This window comes from Pteropus vampyrus, unplaced genomic scaffold (assembly GCF_000151845.1).
Source record: "Pteropus vampyrus isolate Shadow unplaced genomic scaffold, Pvam_2.0 Scaffold197, whole genome shotgun sequence".
Taxonomy (NCBI): Eukaryota; Metazoa; Chordata; class Mammalia; order Chiroptera; family Pteropodidae; genus Pteropus; species Pteropus vampyrus.
The window spans coordinates 794224-815051 of record NW_011888978.1 but is presented as its reverse complement, the minus strand read 5'-3'; the positions used below and the strand labels follow the sequence as shown (position 1 = coordinate 815051).

Here is a 20828-nt window from a genome sequence, read left to right as displayed (position 1 = left end):
GCCATAGGCACTGGGCTGTGAGCTGAACAAGGCAGCCTCATGGAGTGGAGGAAGGGGTCCCAGACCCTCAGAGCTGGGGATAGAGTCAGCCTGAGGCAGGATGGGGCTGTGTGGGAGCTGGAGATCTAGGGCCTGGCCGTGGTGGACACTGGGGAATTCTTGTGTGTATGTGGGTAGGAGAGGGCGTTGGCCATGTTGACTGTCAGGGGTAAAGACCCTTGTAGCCATATGGAGTGTCATTTCGTGGCTGCCCATTATCTCTCTACTGTGTTTCTTTTTCTTTTGATCTTCATCATCTTGTTCCATCTTCCATAATTCTTTCATGGTCCTTAACACATTTCCTGGCTGCTCTGTGGCACATGAACAGGTTAAAACAAAGTGAAGCCACTATTCCCGGTGTATATTAGCCAAACCAGGACATGGTCTGTGTTTACTTGGGTTTTGTGTTTTCTCTGTGCTCATCTGTGTGCTCAGATATGTGATTGTGTCTGTGTCTTTCTGACGCCCCAGCCCTGCCTGCCAAGTTCACTAAGAGCCTGAGGAATGAGGAGGCCACAGAAGGGGTGACGGCTGTGCTGCACTGTGAGCTGAGCAAGGCAGCCCCTGTGGAGTGGAGGAAGGGGCCCGAGACCCTCAGAGCTGGGGACAGGGTCAGCCTGAGGCAGGACGGGACGCTGTGTGAGCTGGAGATCCAGGGCTTGGCCGTGGTGGATGCTGGGGAGTACTCATGCGTGTGCGGGCAGGAGAGGACGTCGGCCACGCTGACTGTCAGGGGTAACGACCGCATGTGGCCACATGGATTTGTTTGGGTGCCTGTTATCTTAGTCTCTTGCATCCACACTGGGTGCCCATGGGTTCTTGCATCCTCTTTGCCCTGGGCAGTTTCCTTTTTCCCCTGTCTGCTTACCTGTCATAGCGTTATTTGGTGTCCTGGTGTCTGGGTACTGATCGGCATCCAAATGATCTCACTTGGCCAGTCCTGGAGGTAGGGGAAGAATCCCAGCTTGTGCCTTCCCTCCTATCTTCTCAACTTTCCTCCTCCTCCCACAGCCTCTAGGCAGGATCTGCCCTAGGGGCCTGAGAAGACCGCTGGTCCTGATGACCTGGCAGGGCACAGGCCTGCCCATGGGTATCCCGGTGGAGGCCATCATGAGATTAACTTGGTCAGAGATAGAGTTCTCTTGCAACTCACATCACAGTCTTTCACCTGAAGTGGACCCACAGCCATGATGCCCACTCCCACCCAAGTCTCCTAGGTCCTATGGGCAGCCAGGAAGCTGGGGTGAAGCTGTGAGCCATGCTAGACCTAGGCTCTCAGCAGGGCTGAGTGAGTCTGGAGAGGCCCAGCTCCTGGCTGAGTGTAGGGGCCATCTCCTGTCTGGACATGGGGGCCCAGCTCTTCCCTGGGTGTAGGGATTGTTTCCTGTCTAGACATGGGGGCCCAGTCCATGGTTGGGTGTGGGGGCCACCTCCTGCCTGGGAATAGGGACTGACCCTGTGTCTCCTCTGCTCACCCACCCTGCAGCCCCACAGCTGGTATTTCGGGAGCCCCTGCAGAACGTGCAGGCTGAGGAGGGTGCCTGGGCCAGCCTGCAGTGTGAGCTGTCAGAGCCCAGCACTGTGGTCTGGAGCAAGGGTGGCCTGGAGCTGCAGGCTGATGGGCGGCGAGAGCTGCGGCAACAGGGATGTTCAGTGGAGCTGGTGCTGCGGGACCTGCGCCGGGAGGATGCCGGGGAGTACACATGCACCTGTGGCTCCCAGGCCACCAGTGCTACCCTCATCATCACAGGTGGGCCCCAAGGTGGACTCTGTCCTCTGCATAGGGCCTGCCTGCTTTGGGGGGACCGTCTGGGCTGCAGCCCTGCCTGCTTTGGGGGGACCGTCTGGGCTGTAGCCCTGCCCTGGGAGTCCCATCTGAGGGGACCCTGGCTCATGCAGGGTGGGCAAACCTGGACTGAGGCTCTGCCCTCCTCCCCCACCATGTCCCTGCCCTGCAGCTGCACCTGTGCACTTCATCCGGGAGCTGCAGGCCCAGGAGGTAGACGAGGGCATGACGGCCCGCCTGCGCTGTGAGCTGAGCCGAGCGAGTACCAGCGTGGAGTGGCGTAAGGGCTCGCTGCAACTCTTCCCTTGCGCCAAGTACCAGATGGTGCAAGAGGGTGTGGCCGTGGAGCTGCTCGTGCTCAGTGTCGAGCAGGAAGATGCTGGCCATTACACCTGTGACACGGGGCATGCACAGAGCACGGCCAGCCTCTTGGTCCGCGGTGAGCTGCCTGCTGGCCCCTGCCCTACCCAGGTCCTTCAGCCCCCATGGAGCAGGAGGTGCCTTGCTCAGCACCTCTAAGTGCTCCTCCTGGCCCCCTAGCTCCCAGGCCGATGTTCCAGACTGAGCTACAGGGCACAGAGCAGGAGGTGGGTGGTGTGGCCCGACTGTGCTGCCAGCTGAGCAAGGTGGAGCCCGGCGCCCCAGTGCAGTGGCTCAAGGAAGGTGTGGAGCTGCGTGCAGGCCCCAAGTATGAGATGCGTTATCAGGGGGCCACATGTGAGCTGCTGATCCATGGGCTTGAGGCCAAGGATACAGGCGAGTACGCCTGCGTGGTGAGTGGCCAGAAAACCTTGGCCTCCGTCAAGGTCAGAGGTGAGCCCTCCTGTCACACCCACTCCTCTATAGCTGCCTTGGGGGACCCCCTCTCTCCAAGTCTGTTCCAGGGGGCTGGCTCTCAGGCCCCTGGGGTTACAAGCTTTCCCTTCTCATTTCTGTACCACTCCTCTGTCAACAGTGGGGAAACAGGCTGTGGCCCCTGGACGCTGACAGATGAGGCAGCCTGACGTGGGCCACCCTCTCTGAGCCCCTGCCTGTCTGTCTGAAGTCTTGCCTCTCTGATGTCCCAGCCAGGGCAGGGCTTGCCACAGGGTGGGGCTGGATGGAGGCAACTCACCACACTGCAACTTCTTGCTTACTTCCTCCAAACAGAGGCACCTTCAGCCTAGTCTCTGCCCCCTGGAGCTCAGCATCATGGAGGGGTCTGTGTGTATAGCACACTGGGTGATGAATGCTGTGTGGGGCAGATAGAGGTCATGGCAGGAGAGGAGTGGGGAGTATCCAGGAAGGCTTCCTGAGGAAGGGGCGTGGGAGCTTGGCCCAGGTGTTCATACCTGGCTGGTAAAGGGTACCTCTTGCCCATATTCCAGAACCTGAGGTGACCATCGTGCGGGGCCTGGTCAGTGCCGAGGCGCAGGCAGATGGGGAGGTGGAATTCAGCTGCGAGGTATCACAGGTGGGGACCACGGATGTGGAGTGGCGCCTCCAGGGCCTGCCGCTGCAGAACAACGAGGTCACAGAGGTGGCTGTGCGGGATGGCCGCACCCACACACTGCGGCTGAAGAGCGTGACACCGGAGGACGCAGGCACTGTCTCCTTCCATGTGGGCATCCACATGTCCTCTGCCCAGCTCACTGTCCGAGGTAGCGAGTGTGGGCAGCTGCCCTGGAACGTCCAGGCCTTGTTGGGGGACAGAGACAGATTACAAGGGTCCTTGCTTTTGAAGTGGGGAACTGGCAGGGAGGTAGCCCCGTACATGGGCAGTTCTGGGTGGCCTGAGATGTCCAGATTGAGTGGTGCCCTGTGTGCTTGTCTGCAGGGATTTGGGTGGGGTGCTTGGGATGGACTCCAGGACTGGGAGGCACTCCTGATGGTGGGGCATCCCAGAAGCCCAGGCTGATGCTATACCTCCCCTGGTGCAGCCCCCGAGGTGACCATCCTCGAGCCCCTGCAGGATGTGCAGCTCAGCGAAGGCCAAGATGCTCACTTCCGTTGTCGGCTGTCCAGAGCCTCCAGCCAGGAGGCCCGCTGGGCCCTGGGAGGGGTGCCGCTGCAGGCCAATGAAATGAACAACATCACAGTGGAGCAGGGCACGCTCTACTTGCTTACTCTCCACAAGGTGGGACCCTGGGACCTGCCTCCATTCATACACTCCCAGGAGGCGGGAGGCGAATGTTCCAACTCCAGTTAGATTGGGCTGGGGACTTGGCAGCAAAGCTGGTTGGAATGAGTTGCCAGGCTGAGACCCCCATCTCTGCTCCCACAGGTGACCCTCGAGGATGCTGGAACTATCAGCTTCCAAGTGGGCTCGTGTAGCTCAGAGGCCCAGCTGAAAGTCACAGGTGAGCAGCCCCTTACCACGCCCAGCCTCCTGCTTAGGGATGTCAAGGGGCTGCTGAGGGGTGGTGTGGCCAGAACCCCAAGCCTTCCCATAGTGATCTTACCTTGGGGTGGCAATTTTCCAACCCTAGACTGGAGATCCCACCGAGGTGGGCTAGTGACCAGCTCGAGAGATTCTGGCGTGTGGGGGGTATCTACGTGGGGTTAGTGCTATCTGTAGAAGGATTGTGGGGAGCCTGGCCATGGTGATCTGGACTCTGAGGTGGAAGCAAGGCCTTTCACACTTCCACCCTTTATATGGCTACTCCTATGACACAGGTTGTATTAACACACACTTGCATACTTGGTGGGTTCCCAGGTGATATTGCAATAGCACACCTGTTTGGGGTATAGTGGTTTTCAAAGACCTTCAACTTGGTTTATACCTTGTCTGCAGAGATGTCATTCCTGAGTGTCCCGCCCCCACATCCGTTGTCCTACTGGTTCTCACACTGATTCCCTCCATCTAACCATCTGTCTACCATCCATTCACCATTCATCTATTTTTTATTCCATCGATCCATCATCAATCATCTATCTATCCATTCATCCACTCATCATCCATCATCTACCATCCATCACCATTCATCCACCCTTCCTCCATCATTCATCCACCATCTACCATCAATTCATCTGTCCACCATCCATCTAACATCCATCTATCCATCCACCATCTATTCATCTATTCATCCATCCATTCATCCGGCCACCATCTACTCATTCACTCTCTGTCCATGATCTATTCATTCACCATCTATCCATCCACTATCTACCATCCATCCACCATTCACCATCCATCCATTCATTCATCCATTCATGCATCCACTATCCATCCATTGACTCCTCTTCCACCACCCACTATCATTAATCTATCTACCGTCCATCCACCATCCACCATTCATCCACCATCCACCCATCCATCTACCCATCCATTCATTTATTTCATCCACCATCATTCATCCGTCTTCCACCATTCATCCACCATTCATTCATTCATCAATCCATTCATTCATTCATTCATTCATTCATTCATTCATTCATCTATTTATCCCTCATCCATCTACCTAGCCATCCATCTATTCACCCATCCATTTATCCATCCACCCATTCATCTACCATCTATCTGTTGAACAAACCCTCTAAGCCCCCACCTTTGTCTAAGTCCCAGACTGTGAGAGGGACCAAGTGCAGCTCTGGCCTTGGGGAGCCCCCCAATCCCCTGGGGTACTTGAACTTTGGAGACAAAGCAAGTCATGAGTCTTTAGGGGTTGGACAGACACGGCCAGCTCTGTGGCCTGTGGGGCTTGAGAAAGGCCTCAAATTGAGTGGTGGGAGAGGGACAGTGTCCTGAACAGTGCTGGGCCAGTAAGGTTCTTGTGTCTGTGAAGGGGACATGGAGCTGGGTTGGGCCTTGTGGGCCTTATAAAGGGCTGTACCTTGGCTTTTGTCAGTCAGGTGTCCCCAACCTGCGCCACCAGCCATATCCTCAGGGTAAGGCCATGGGTGTCGGGGTGTGCAAATGGATGTCATGGTTGGTGGTGTACAGGCGAGCTTGGAAACAGTGCTGGAGGTGGGAATGGGGAGCTGGTGGAGCAGATGGGGACTCTCAGATGGGTTCTTGGGAGAGTGCGGGGGCAGGCAGGTGGCTGGAGCTGGGGTGTCAGGGGCTTTTGAGGAGAGCCTGGCTGGAACGAGGAAGAGCAGGCAGCAGCCACATCTGGGAAACCCCTGGACTTGGGCCTACTGTGTGGTGGGGCAGGAAGCAGTTGCTACGGGCATTATGGCCCTGGATTCTTAGGGCCTGGAGACAGCAGAGGACATCTCGACAGATGGCTTTCTGGGGACAGGAAGCATCTGCTTCCACACCCACAGGGACAGAGGGCCCACTACCTGAGGCAGACTATACCCTCTCAGAGCAGTGCCCCATGGCCTCTTCTCCCCAGCCCCCAACCCATCCCACAAAGATCACAGCCATGAGGCTCGGGGCTTGCCGTTCTGCCTTCTGAAGAGGCCATGGATATGTGGCATCCACGTACTTTGGTGAAATTGGGCATGTTCTGGAGGAGGCCATGGGTGCAAGGGGGCTGAGCCAGCTCTCCATGGACTTGCTGTGGGTGACATGTGTGTCTCATTTCATGAGCAGAGTGGGACAGCTGGGTGGATATCTAGACCCTGTGGGCTTAGAGCGCCTCAGCCCACCCTCCTGTTGCCCTCTTGTGCAGAGGCAGCGCCATGCCTGGTATGTGGCTTACAGAATGTGGACGTCTTTGCGGGGGAGGTGGCCACGTTCTCCTGTGAGGTGTCCCATGCAGGTGGGCCAGAGGCCCACTGGTGGCTGGATGGGACCCTGCTGCAGGACGGCCCCCAGAGTGCCATCTGTGTGCGTGATGGGACCTTCCACTCCCTCACGCTGTCAGGCCTGGGGGTTGCTGACTCAGGCACCATCACCTACCGCGCAGGGCCCCTGGTTTCCACGGCCAAGTTGTTGGTCAAAGGTACCAGCCGATGGGACCCCACTGCACTGGTGCTTCTGCCACTGCTGCTCCTGCCGCTTCCTGTGGTTCCTGGGTCTGGGGGTTGGGGGCTGGCATCGCTTCACACATGCTGTGTAGGCATGTGGGCAGGCTGCAGTCCTGCTTCGTGGACAAGAAAGGCGGCCAGGCTCAGAGCACGAAGCTGAAGGCCAACCCCATGCCTACCTGTTTGTGGGGCCCTGGCTGTTGCTGCCACCTGGCCAGATGCACCCCCAGAGAGCAGGCTTCCGTCCTGGCCTGGCCTGCCCTGTCTGTCCCTGCTCAAGGCTGCTTCCCCTGCTGTGGGTTGGGTCAGGGTCTTGTGATCTTCTGGTAAAGAGTTAGCAGTTAGGAAGGGCAGTGGGCTTCTAGAGACATCTCAGTACACTCCCAGTGTGGGTGTCAGGTGCTCCTGGGATGGTTATTTGGTGCAGCTTAGCTTGGTGTTTGCTGACAGGCCTTCTCTCACCATTGCAGAATAAATATGGACATTCTTCCAGGTCCAAGGGGTGAACCATTTGTTGAATAGGATTTTGCAAGGCAGAGATGGGATGGGAATCTCTGGACGGGGCAGAGAGGCCCCTGGAAAAAGGACAAGCTGGGTGCTCTGTGTCCAGCAGAGCCTGTGGACCCAGAGGGGGCTTTCGGGAAGGGGCATTCTGTTCCTACTGTGGCAACGTGAGCCCCAGGCCAAGGTAGGCCAGGGCTCAGTGGGGCAAGAAGTGCCAGAAAGGGCCTAGCAGACAGACTGTCTGTGTGTAGGGGGCATGTAACTTTGAGGTTCACCCAACAAGGAGGGCCCCGGGGTGAGTTCCTTTCCTGCCGCAGCCCCGCACTTGCTTGCTGCCTAGCTGTTGATGCTGACCACAGAGGGTGGGTGGGCCCTGGCTACGCTGCTCCGGCTGATGCGTGCCCGGCGTGTCGGCCGACAGATCCCGTGGTGGAGGTGGTCAGTGCCATGCAGGACCTCGCGGTGGAGGAGGGCGGCCCGGCTGAGCTCCTCTGTCAGTACTCAAGGCCGGTGCAGGCCACGTGGAAGATGGATGAGCAGGAGGTGTGCGCCGACGGGCACCGTGTCATCATAGAGCAGGACTGGACCGTGGCCAGGCTGTCCTTCAGGCCGGCCTTGCCCCGTGACAGTGGCATCTATTCTTGTGAGGCCGCGGGCACCCGCGTTGTGGCTCTGCTGCAAGTGCAAGGTGAGGCCGCCCAGAGGGCAGCCCCAGCCCCATCAAGCTCCAGTGGGATCAAGCCGAGCCACAGTGGTGGGACGGCAGGCAGCGACAACTGCGTGATGATGACAGTGATCGTATTAGAGAGATGGGGTCCCAGCAGATGGATCTTGCCGAAGTGGCTATGCCCTGAGCCCATCCACTCAGATTCCCGCCCCTCCACAAGCAGCTTGATAGAGACAGGATGGCTGGACAAACTCTGTGCAGAGGCTGTACCCGAAGAATCTGCATTTAAAACACTGGGGAGGTAGAGGCCAGTGGGGAGCAGCCTCTGGGTGGCTGGGGATGAGGAGTCAACTAGCAGGCCTGGGGTCAGTGAGGCCCTCTGCAGGACCCTAGGTGGGGCTGTATCCCAATGTCTAGGTTCAGATCCCAGCTCTGCCCCTTCCCAGGTTGGTCAGTCAGAGGGAGCTCCGAGTCCCATGTCTCTGAAAGCATACACTGTGGAAGGGGGCATCACTGGTAGGGGCCGGTGGGCTGCCCCACTGTGGAAGAGGGCACCATTGGCTGGGGCCATTTTCTCTGGGAAAATCTGAAATGTTCCTGGTGTTGAGTGAGCTGGAGGGTGGACACAGTTGTCAGGGGGCCATCCAAGCTAGACAGCAGGTTTGGAACACTGGCCGCCTGAGGTCACCTCCCTCTCCCCATTCATTTACTAGTTCAACAACTAAGTCTTGTAAACACTTTTCTTTTGGCCCAGCAGGTCTGGTAGCACTTGGGAGCAGAGCAGAAAAGACAAAAATCCTTCCCTTCACTGTGACCCCGCCCCCCCCGCCCCCAAAATCCCCATTGGAAAATGTGATAGGAGCTATGGGAAGGGGTTGCCGTGTGACCAGGTTGGGGGTGGGGAGGGCTAGGGCTTGTGGATATCTGGGCAGAGAGCCTTCATCCATGGGGAGGGTCTACTGGAGAATGGAGGCAGAGTAGGAAAATGGGGACGGCAGGTGCTCAAAGGCTTGCTGCTGCATTAAAATCTGGGATTTTATCAAAGCAGTGATGACATCCTTGGATGGGAGCTAAGGAGGGTGAGCTCCAGCAGTGACTGCCCCTGGCCTTCCCCCTCGTTCCTCACCACTCCCCCGATCATTCCATTGGAGCAAGATGTGATCAGACTCTTGAGTCCCTGTTGGCGCCGTCTGTTGTAACGTGGAGAGGAAAGGAGCTGGGCTGTGGGGTGTCCGGTTTGGGGTACAAGCAGCTTAGGGAGGGAGGTGGCCCAATAGAGGGATATGGGCAGCCCAGTGTGTCCTCTGCTTTGAGGCACCCTCCTCCCTCGACCCCTCCACCCCTCTGGCCCCTATCCAGAGCAGACACCCCTGGCTGCAGGCACGGGCCGGGGCTCTGGCCGCACTGGCAGGGAGCATCTGGCTGTGTGCAGGTTCATTTGGAGCATGTACCCAGACAGCAGTTGGGGCTGTGGGCCTAGACCTCCAGCTCAGTGACTACAGTGGCTCCTTGCTGTCATGTGCATCAAAGCCAGACCCTCCCCAACATCCAGGCCAGCCCTTGGTCACCTGGCGCTCCTCTCCTGTCTGACCTCACCACCTGGCCCGTTGTGTCCTTTACCCTGTTGGCCTGACTCCCTGCTGCCTGCCATGCATCCCTCTTTCATTCCCACTCCTCTTAGCTAAATACCTGCAGTGTAAGTGGCCTGCTGTGTGAACGGTGCTAGGAGGTGGCAAGTTGGCACAGCCAGGCACTGAGTTCATAGCTTCCAATAAAAACATGTGGCTGCTTGTTACAGACTCCTGGACTGTGTGGAGGAGAGAGGGCTGGGGAATGAGCACATAGGTCTCTCTGGTCCCAGCGAGTGAGGGAAGCAGCCCAGCAGGTCTGGTAGCACTGGGTGGGAGACAGAAGAAAGGGGGCCAGGTCCAAGCCCCACCTGCAGCCAGGGCAAAGGGTGGGAGCCTAGGCCGATTCTGAATCTGGCTATGGCCCTGGCAAGTTTTGGGAATACTTGTGAGGTTTCTTACCTGTGCAGTGGGGAGGACCCTCAATCTGGCCACTAGGGTTGCGATGGTGTGGAGGTGGGCAGGGCCTCCGGGGTCCATGAATGATGGCTCCATGTGGATACCGCTGGTCTCCCTCTTGTGGTCAGCTGCATTCTGTTTGGCCTTATGTCATGGTGGAGCTCTCTCATGGGACTGTTGGGGGACCTGGGCTGAGGAGGCTTCACACCCTCAGTCACCCTCTCCCTTCCTCAGCCAAGAACATGGTGGTGCGGGGCCTGGAGAACGTGGAGGCGCCAGAGGGCGGTGAGGCGCTGTTCGAATGCCAGTTGTCCCGACCTGAGGTGGCCGCCCACACCTGGCTGTTGGACGATGAGCCAGTGCTCAGCTCCGAGAACGCCGAAGTGGTCTACTTCGAGAATGGCCTGCGGCACCTGCTGCTGCTCAAAAACTTGCGGCCGCAGGACAGCTGCAGGGTGACTTTCCTGGCGGGGGACATGGTGACGTCAGCGTTCCTCACTGTCAGAGGTGCGGGGTGCCAGTTACCCAGCTGAAGGAGTGGGGAGTGGGACCGCAGGAGGGTAGAAAGTCTCTCAGACCTCTCCCAACAGTTACCCCGTTGGGGTCTTCCCAAGGCGGTCTTGGGGTCCAGCCTGGGTGGGGTGGGATGGGGGTTGGTAATGGTGTGGCCTTCGGTCTCTGGGACCGCGCCCACCAGATGCGGAGGTATCAGGAGAGGCCGCAGGGGGCATGATTCTCTCAGAACCCTCCCACCAGATTCTGAGCTGTAGCGGGGATAGTAGAGTGGGCAGAGTGGGGAGGGCTGTGACCACGTGGGTGTTGGTCTCTAAGACCCCTCCCACCGGAGGCTCAGAATTGGGAGGCTGTGGATCTCTGAGACTTCTCCACTGGAGCGGAAACTGTTCTGTGTTGTGGGGGTTTGTTGATCTCTGAGACCCCTCCCAGAAAGAGGGCGGTGGCAGTGGGAGGGGTGGCCTGGAAGTTTCCGAGCCCTCCAGAAGTCACCTCTAGTCCTGCGCTCATGTTCCCTGCGCTGCCCCTCAGGCTGGCGCCTGGAAGTCCTGGAGCCCCCGCAGGATGCAGCGGTGCGGGCTGGGGAGCCGGCTCAGTTCAGCTGCGCGCTCAGCGAGTCAGTGCCAGTAGGCGAGGCGATCTGGTACATCAACGGGGCGGCAGTGCTGCCGGACGACGCCGACTGGACGGTCACTGCCGACGGCAACCACCACGCCCTGCTGCTGCGCTGTGCCCGGCCACAACATGCTGGCGAGGTCACCTTTGCGGCCCGCGACGCGGTGGCCTCCGCGCGGCTCACCGTGCTGGGTGGGTGGCTCCTCTGTGGGTGCACGAGGGCTGGAGTTTCCAGCCTCAGAGGCTGCTGGAGGTTCTCCGTGTACCCCCACCCAGGGTGGGCTCTGACACCCAGTCTTCTTGTGACTGAAACGCACGATCTGGCTCCCTGAGACGGGTGACTCCCGGCCCTTGCTCACAGGCCTGAGGGGTGGTCTGCCCGTACCCACACTGAGCCCTAAAATCAGCCCCCTGGGTGGGGATGGGGTCTGTGCTGCAGGTGGGGAGACGTCACACTGACCGTCCCCTACACCCCGCACAGGCCTCCCCGACCCCCCCGAGGACGCCGAGGTGGTGGGACGCAGCGGCCGCTCAGTGACGCTGTCTTGGGTGGCGCCTACGAGCGACGGCGGCGGCGGCCTCTGCGGTTACCGGGTGGAGATGAAGGCGGCGGCCACCGGCGAGTGGCAGCTGTGCCACGAGCTGGTGCCCGGGCCGGAGTGCGTTGTAGACGGTCTGGCCCCCGGGGAGACCTACCGCTTCCGCGTGGCGGCTGTGGGCCCTGCGGGAGCTGGCGAGCCAGTGCACCTGCCCCAGACCGTGAGGCTCGGTGAGTCGCAGTCCTGGTCCTGGCCCATGAGTGTAGAGGTCCAGCCTGGAGCACTCAGGCCTGCCCAAGCTGGAGGGCCAGGGCATGATCTTGCTGATGTGCCCATCACCATCCGCTGTTCCCAGCAGAGCCCTTGGAGCTGGAGCCTGTGCCTCCTGCCCCTGAGAGCCGGCAGGTGTCTGCGGGTCAGGATGTGCGTCTGGAGTGTGAGGTGGCAGAGGCGGGAGAGGTGGTCTGGCTGAAGGGGACAGAGCGCATCCAGCCCAGCGGGCGCTTTCAGGTTCTCTGCCGGGGTCGGCGGCAGACACTGGTGATCCGGGGCTTCTCCGCAGAGGACCAGGGCGAGTACCGCTGTGGCCCCACCAGGGACCCAGCCTCCACCACTGCCACTGCCTTCCAGGGTGCGTCCTCCCGGGCACAGCTTGTTGTGGGGTGGGAACTGAGTGGAGAGCCCTGGGTTATGGGGTTGCAGGGTGGCTCTCCACTGCAAGGAGTCCACTTGGGGAGCCCATCTCACACCAAGGGAGACTGAGGCCTTCTGGGGAGATGCACAGACCCTGTGTGTCTCAGCCTCGTGTCAGAAAACATATAGCTGAATATGCAGGCCACACCCCTCCCTGAGTGGGATCCTAACGACAGGCGCAGCCCTTGGTACCCACTCCTGGTCCCTTAAGTTCTTTACCCCTACTCTCTGAGGCCATCTGCATTCTGAGCTCCCATGCAGTGAGACCCCTCCCCACCGCACTCTGTCTTTCCTGTGACCTCCAAGCCACCCTGAGCTCCCTGCAGTTTAACACCCCCCAACTCTGAGCCCTTGCACTGACCCTGGCCCTGAGCTCCCTGTGTGCAGGAGGTAGACTGAGGCCTGGCTTATCAGGAGAAGCTGAGGTCCAGAGAGGGCCATTTGGAGCCCCTTAAACCTCCATCAGAACTCTTGGGGGACCAGATAGGCAGCAGAGGCCTATCGAGGGGAACAATAGCAACCTAGGCTGACCAGTCTTCTGCTGTCCCCAGTGGTGCTGTTGCCAGGATCCGGGACTGAGGCCCCAGCACAGCCCAGCCTGCCCCCTGAAGCGGCCCAGGAGGGTGACCTGCACCTGCTGTGGGAGGCCTTGGCCCGGAAACGCCGCATGAGCCGTGAGCCCACATTGGACTCCATCAGTGAGCTGCCGGAGGAGGATGGGCGCCTGCAATGCTTGCGGCAGGAGACAGAGGAGGCAGCCCCTGAACTCTCTGAGGACTACTCCACGGCCGATGAGCTGGCACGCACTGGCGAGGCCGACCTCTCACACACCAGCTCTGATGATGAGTCCAGGGCGGGCACTCCTTCACTGGTCACCTACCTTAAGAAGGCTGGTAGGCCCAGCAGCTCTCCCTTGGTCAGCAAGGTGAGCCTCCAGTTTCGCCTGCACTGGAGGCCTGGGTATCTCAGATCTTCATCACACAGTCACTGTCCATCCACCCATTCATCCACTCACTAACCCATCCATTCATCCATCCATCCACTCATCCATCCATCCACTCATCCATCCATCCATCCATCCATCCATCCATCCATCCATCCATCCATCCATCCATCCATCCATCCATGTACCTTCTGTTCATCCATTCATTACCATCCACTTATCCATCCATCTGTCCACCTATCTATCCATCTACCACCCATCAACCCATCCATCCATGTACCCTCTGTGCATCCATCCACAATCCATTTGTCCACCCATCCATCCATCCATCCATCCATCCACCATCTATCTATCTGTCCATCCACCCATCTACCACTATTCATTCATCCATCCACCCCATATCTGCCTATGTACTCATCTGCCCATCAGTACATCCCCCTATCCACTATCTACCAGTCACCCATTCTCCTGGCTGTTAAAACTTTCCTAGAGAGCTGGAACTGGCCTCTCCATGGTGTTTCTCATAACCCTGTGAATCTCCGTCTGGGTAACTATGTAAAGTGATTTCAGGGAGGGTGCGTTTGCTTTCTCTTATAACAGGAGCCATCAGGCACCTGGCCTTCGTGAAGGTAGTGCGGTTGTCAGCAGGCAGAGGCAGAGTGGTGTGCTGAAGTGGGCGTGGAGCTGGGACGCAGACCAGGCTCTGCCTCTAGCCTTCCTGGGATGCCCCTGCCGTCCTTTCCCTGATGTGGGCCTCAAGTTCCTTACCTTACCTATGTCACAGATCGAGGCCCCAGCAGTCCCTTCTGGGAAGCCACAGAAGGAGCAGGAGCAGCCAGCCACAGCTTGCCCACCACTAGGAGACCTGGCTGACCCATCCCTGGACAAGGCAGCCATGAAGATCCAGGCTGCCTTCAAGGGCTACAAGGTGCGGAAGGAGATGAGGCAGCAAGAGGGACCTGTGTTCCGCCGCACATTTGCAGACACCGAGGCACAGATGGGGGACGTCCTGCTTCTGGAGTGTGTGGTGTCCAGCAAGGCAGATGTGCGAGCCTGCTGGCTGAAGGATGGTGTGGAGCTGACTGATGGCCGGCACCACCACATTGACCAGCTTGGGGACGGCACCTGCTCTCTGCTGGTCACTGGCCTGGGCCATGCAGACGCTGGTTGCTATACCTGTCAGGTGAGCAGCAAGTTTGGCCACGTGGCCCACAGCGCCCATGTGGTGGTCATTGGGACAGAGAGTGAGGCTGAGAGCTCCTCTAGCAGTGAACTGGATGATGCCTTCCGCCGAGCAGCCCGGCGGCTGCACCGCCTCTTCCGCACCAAGGGCCCGGCTGAGGTTTCGGACGAGGAGATCTTTCTCAGTGCAGACGAGGGCTCGGTGGAGCCTGAGGAGCCTGCAGACTGGCAGACGTACCGTGAGGACGAGCACCTGGTCTGCATCCGCTTTGAGGCACTGGCCGAAGCCCACCAGGCAGCCACCCGCTTCCAGGAGATGTTTGGCATGCTGGGCATCGGGGTAAACATCAGCCTGTCAGAGCAGGGACCACGGGGGGTGGAGATGCGCATCGCCAAGGTGGCCCTCGCCCCCGCAGCGCCTCCGGAGCTAGTGCCCAGCTTGCTGACAGCAGAGGCTGGTAAGTCTGCAAGCTGCCTGGGGCAGGTGGGAGCAAAGAGGGGCAAGGCTTGGGGGTGACCAGGGTCCGCTGAAGGTCAAGGAGTTGACTATGCTCCAGCTTGTGCCCATTGGCAGATGCCACCCACTTAGGTGGAAGAAGCCCCGACTGCAGTAGGCAGAGCTCGGTTTCTGACTCTGCCTGTTACTAGCTGTCAGCATCCTCATGAACCCGCTAAGGAAGGGCCAGCTTTTGGCTTTTTCTGCACGTGGGTTTGAGATGCAACCTGTATAAAAGGTGGGGTTCCATGTGATCCTGTCTGCACCTCATCCCACGCTCTAGCAACTAAAATTAATTAAAAAACCATCTCGCTTTATTTGCATGTCTCTAGAAAATGACAGAAGGGGGTGTCATTAACCCATACCATCATGTCTGGAAAGCTCTCTTCTCCAGTTCTGAGTACCTCATGCCTCAAATTCCAGACTTCAGCCACCTGGCCTTGGCCTTCCATCTACTTCCCCTCCTCCCTACTTCCTGTCTGCTGCTCTCTGGCCTCATGGTGACTTGGGAACCAGGTTGACAAAAGGAGGACCCTCTTAGAGAATAGGGAGGAGGGAGGAGCTCAGCAGACAATGACAGTTTAGCCATGGGGTCTGTGAGCACTCTCATGTGAATGGGGGCCTGCAGGTCACACGTGTGGACCCGCTGCAGCTGGGGCTAACTCGCATACCCTGACCATCCATTCTAGCCCCAGTATTCCTGACTGAGCTGCAGAATCAGGAAGTGCAGGATGGGTACCCTGTGAGCTTTGACTGTGTGGTGACGGGCCAGCCCATGCCCAGTGTGCGCTGGTTCAAGGATGGGAGGGTGCTGGAGGAGGATGACCATTACATGATCAGCGACGACCAGCAAGGTGGCCACCAGCTCATCATCACGGCCGTGGTCCCAGCAGACATGGGTGTCTACCGCTGTCTGGCTGAGAACAGCATGGGTGTGTCCTCTACCAAGGCTGAGCTCCGTGTTGACCGTGAGTGTGGCTGGCCAGGTCTGCTGGCCCAGGGTGGGTGGTGCAGGGTCTCCTGGCTGGGGGAACCATGCTGGGTTGGAGGATGATCGGGATTTGGGGCCCCAATGCCTTGTGGCCAATGGAGAACTCTCTAGGAGCCCCCTGGGGTGGGAGTGGGGCCTAAACTCCTTGAGAAGCGTCAGGGCTGAGGAGGGACCTAGGAAGGTTTGGAGTGCCCCGGGGCGCTGTGGGTGGTTAAGAGCACTGTGGGCAATAAGAAACAAGTATCTGGTCTCATCCCTGGTTCCTGGGTCACAGCTTTGAAATCCCTCAAAATTCTTAAGTGACAAGGATGTAGCAGCACCTTTGTTCTAACACAGTGACTCCTGGGGGGCCCCTCAGTAGCTTCAGGATGGAGGATGGTTACAGCAAAGAGGACACCATGATCCCTGCAAATACACTGAACTGATTTTTGACAGAAGTGCAAAAGCCTTTGAGGGGAGGAAGAATAGAATTTTGACAGAGTAATTTGGACATTTATATGCAAAACAACAACAACAAAAACCCTTTGACCTTATATGAAAATTAACTCAAAATAAATTACATACTTAAGTGTAAAATATAAACCTATAAAACTTTAGGAAAACGATAAGAGGAAGTCTTCAGGACCTAGAGTTAGGCAAGGCCCTCTTACACTTGACTTGTAGCAAAACAAACAAACAAATAAAAAAAAAACATAAAATGGACTTCATCAGAGTTAAGAACTTTTTCTCCGAAAAAGACCTGGTATGGAGGATGAAATGCTACAGGCTGGGAGAAAATTTCTGCAGACCATATATCTTATCAAGGATTTGATCTAAAATATAAAAACTGCTCAACATTAAACAGTGTTTAAAAATTTAATGTTGAACAGGAGCATCTCTAGATATTTCATGGGAAAGAACATACAGATAGCAAATAAGTATGCAAAAGATGTTGTACATATTCGTCAACGGGGAAATGCAAATTAAAACCCAAGGAGACATCGCTCCCTGTACATTATCAGATAGCTAACATCAAAAACGGTGATGACACCACATTTGGGTGAGGGTGCAGAGAAATGGGACCCCCATGCACTGCTGGTGTGACTGTAAAATGGTGCAGCTGCTCTGGAATGTGGTGTGGCAGTTTTTATAAAACTAATTAGGTACTTAACATGTAACCCGGCAATTGTTTTGTTGGACATTTATCCAAGAATTGAAAGCTCAAATTATAACAAGATACTCATAGTAGTTTTATTCCTAATAGGCCAACACTGGTATTGACCCACCTGTACTTCGGGGTGAGTGGTTAACCCATGTTCTGTGGGATGCTACTCAGCAAGGAAAAGGAACACGTTGTTGACACATGCAACAGTGTGACCAAATTACATTTTATTGCATGAACACAGATACACTCAATGGAGTTCATGTGAAATTTGTGAAATCTGAACAAGGTTGACAGGCTGATCAATATCACCTTTTATAGTTGAGAGAAAAGTTATTATTGCCAGAATCTGGGTGAAGGGTATATGAGAGCTCTATATTATTTCTTAGAATGGTATGTGAATTTACACTTTTCTCAAAATAAAAAGGAAAAAAATACTAAAACACAATAATACATCAATTATCTTAAATAAGAGAAGATCTTACTATTTCCCCATGCGCCTCTATTTCCTTGCTGTTCATTCTGTTGCATGAGTCTAGATTTCCATCTGGTGTCACTTTATTTCTGCCTAAAGGACATTTTTTTAAAAAACATTTTTTGTAGTCTGGGTATCCTGGAATTCTTTCAGGTTGTGTATGTCTGTAAAAAGTCTTTATTTTGGTTTTGAAAGATATTTTTGTTAGGACAGCTTTTTCTTTCCATACTTTAAAGATTAAGCTCCATCTACTAACTTGCATTGTTTCCAATGAGAAATATGCGTCATTCTTGTCTTTGTTTCTCTGTACATAATTTATCTTTTCTATTGGGATTTTAATATTTTTAGATATTTTCACACCACAATATTCATCATTTAAAAGCATGCAATTTAGTGATTTAGTATGTCCACAAGGTTGTGCAAACATCACTACCATTTAATCCCAGAACATTTTTATTATCCCAGAAAGAAACAGCATACCTATTAGCCATCACTTTCCATCCCCCTTCCCCAGCCACTGGAAACTACTATCTACTTTCTGTCTGTGGATTTGCCTAGTCTGAGCATTTCATATAAATGGAATCACATAATATGGGGCCTTTTGTGTCTGGCTTCTGTCACTGACCATGTTTCCAAAGTCCATCCATGTGGTAACATATATTATTACTTCATTCCTTTTTATGGATGAAAAATATTCCATTGTATATGGATTTCTTATCCATTCATTAGATGATATTTATGCATTGTTGTTCTGGTTATTATGACTAATGCTGCTATGAACAGTAGTGCACAAATTTTTGTGTAGACGTATGTTTTCAGTTTTCTTGGGTATAGATTCATGAGTGGAATTACTGGGTAGTATGGTAATTCGTTAACTTTTAGAGGTACCTCAAAACTGTTTTCCATAGCAGCTGCACCATTTTACATTCCCACCAGCAATGTGTGAGGGTTCCAGTTTCCCCACATCCTTGCTGGCACTTGTTAATTTTCTTAATAACAGCCATTCTAATGAGTATGAGGTTTTGATTGCATTTTCTTAGTGATAATGACTCTGGGTAGCTTTTCATGTGCTTGTTGGTCACTTACATGTCCTTTTTGGAGAAATACCTATTCAAATCCTTTGTTTATTTTTATTTGATTTTACCTATTTATTTATTTAGCTAATTTTTAAATTGGGTTGTCTTTTGAGTTGTAAGAAATCTTTTTATATTTTTGGTACTAGACCCTTATCAGATATATGATTTTTGAATATTTTCTCCTGTTTTATAGGTGATTGTTTCACTTTCTTGATGGTGTCCTATGATGTGCAAGTGTTTTTAATTTTAATGAAATCCAATTTATTTTTCTTTTGGTTGCTTGTGCTTTGGTGGTCACATCTAAAAACCTGTTGCCTAATTCAAGTTTGTAAAGATTTGCGCCTGTGCTTTCTTCTAGAAGTTTTAGCTTATATTTAGGTCTTTGGTCCATTTGGAGTTCATTATTTTCATGTAGACATCCAGTTGTTCCAGCACCATGTTGAAAAGACTTTTCCCCATAAATTGTCTTGGAACTCTCGTCCAAAACTATTTTCCATTAAGTATATGGGTTTATTTCTGACTCTCAATTTTATTCCATTAATTTAAATGTCTGTCACAACATTACTACACTCCCTTGATTACTGTAGCTTTATATTAAGTTTTGAAATCCAAAAGTATTAGACTTCCAACTCTATTCTTTTTCAAAATTATTTTGGACATTCTGGGTCTTTTGCATTTTCTTAGGAATTTTAGGATCATCTTGTCAATTTCTGCAAAAATGGTCTGGATAATTTTTAAGATATTTTTATCACTGGTTTTGAGCAATTTGGTTATATTATTTGGTGCTCTTTTCTTTATGTTCCCTTGTGCTTGCAGTTAATCGAGCTTCTTGGAATTTTGGGTTTATAATTTTCAAAAAGATTGGAAATTTTTTTTGCCATTATCTCTTCAAATGTTTTTTCTTTCCCCTCTATTTGGGGACTTCAGTTACATGTATATTAAGCCACTTGAAGCCATAATACAGGTCACTTTTAAGTTTTTAAAACCTTTTTCTCTGTGCATTTCATTTTGGATTTTTTTATTGCTATACCTTTATATTCACTGTTTTTCTTAATGTCTAATCTGCTATTAGTCTTGTCCACTGTATTTTTTTTTAATCTCTAGAACTTCTACTAGAGCCTTCTTTATATGTCCGATGTCTCTACTTAACTTTTAGAACACGTGGAATACAGCTCTGATACCTGCATTAATGTCCTTCTCTGCCAGTTCTAACGTATTGGTTCTGATTGCTTATTCTCCACATTATGGGTCTTGTTTTCCCGCCTCCTCACATATCTGGAGATCTTTGACTGGGTGCCTGACATTGAATCTTGCCCTTCTGGGAGCTGGATGTTGTGTATCCTGCAGGTCTTCTTGAGCTATGTTTTAGAAACAGTGAGTTTCTTGGAAGTACTTCAGTCCCTTGGAATCTGGTGTGCGTGGTTTGTTGGGGGAGGCCAAGACAGCATTCACTTGGGGCTGATCCTCTCCCTCTACTAGGGTGAGAGCGTTCCTGAGCACTCTGCCTGATGCCTTGTTTCCAGCCTACCTGTGGAAACAGGTGGTGCCCCAGCTCTTAGGCTCCTCTGATACTGTTTCCTCTAGTCCTCTCAGGTGGTTCATTTCCTTTCATGCCCATGCTAAGTGACTCTGCAGGTTTGTGGACTCCAGCTGCTGTGACTCCCATGGCAACTAAGGATCTACCTTGGATCTACCTCAGTTTCCCCTTCTGGGTCTGGAAGCTGAAGGCAAGAAGCTGAGGCAATCATAGGGTTCATTTTTGTTTCCTCTCTGTAAGGAGCCACTGTCCTTGCTTGTGTCAACCAGTGGTCATTGGTGTCAATTCAACACCAATGGGAATCCCCAATTTGGAGTGCAATGAAAAAGGAAACTTTAGTACAAAGAGCTTAATATGGCTTTAGCTCATTTATGAAGCAACACAGCTATAGGGCAGCCCTGGGGTGAGGCCCCTTTCCACTTAACTTTGCTCTGCTCTGCATCCTCTTCTGTACTCTGGTTCAGCAAGTCATCTTTGGTGCTTCAGCTCTGGCCTGGGAAACACACCTTTAGCAGGAAAGGAAACCTTTAAACCCGGAGAGGGAGCTGACTTATATAGACAGAAGTCTCTGCCCCTGGTCCCTGATTGGTCTGTCCCCATGCAAATGAGGACTCCAAATCCTTGCAGTTTGATTGGTCCAAAAAGCACTGTCTTGATTGGTCAGAATGGAGCTGCCCTGATTGGTCTGTGAACATGATGATGGGGGGG

The 20828-nt window shown here is 54.1% G+C and overlaps 1 protein-coding gene across 1 annotated transcript in view; it reads left to right on the top strand.

Moving 5' to 3' along the window:
* The window catches only part of OBSCN (obscurin, cytoskeletal calmodulin and titin-interacting RhoGEF), a 141327-nt gene that overhangs the window by 81950 nt on the left and 38549 nt on the right, over window positions 1-20828 (top strand). Inside the window, 15 exon segments of the mRNA XM_023537737.1 lie at window positions 32-208; window positions 511-774; window positions 1526-1789; window positions 1998-2264; window positions 2366-2638; window positions 3193-3465; window positions 3745-3941; window positions 4089-4164; window positions 10154-10426; window positions 10964-11239; window positions 11529-11816; window positions 11942-12217; window positions 12831-13204; window positions 14007-14862; window positions 15590-15868. Of these exon segments, the coding sequence (XP_023393505.1) occupies window positions 32-208; window positions 511-774; window positions 1526-1789; window positions 1998-2264; window positions 2366-2638; window positions 3193-3465; window positions 3745-3941; window positions 4089-4164; window positions 10154-10426; window positions 10964-11239; window positions 11529-11816; window positions 11942-12217; window positions 12831-13204; window positions 14007-14862; window positions 15590-15868 (4413 nt within the window).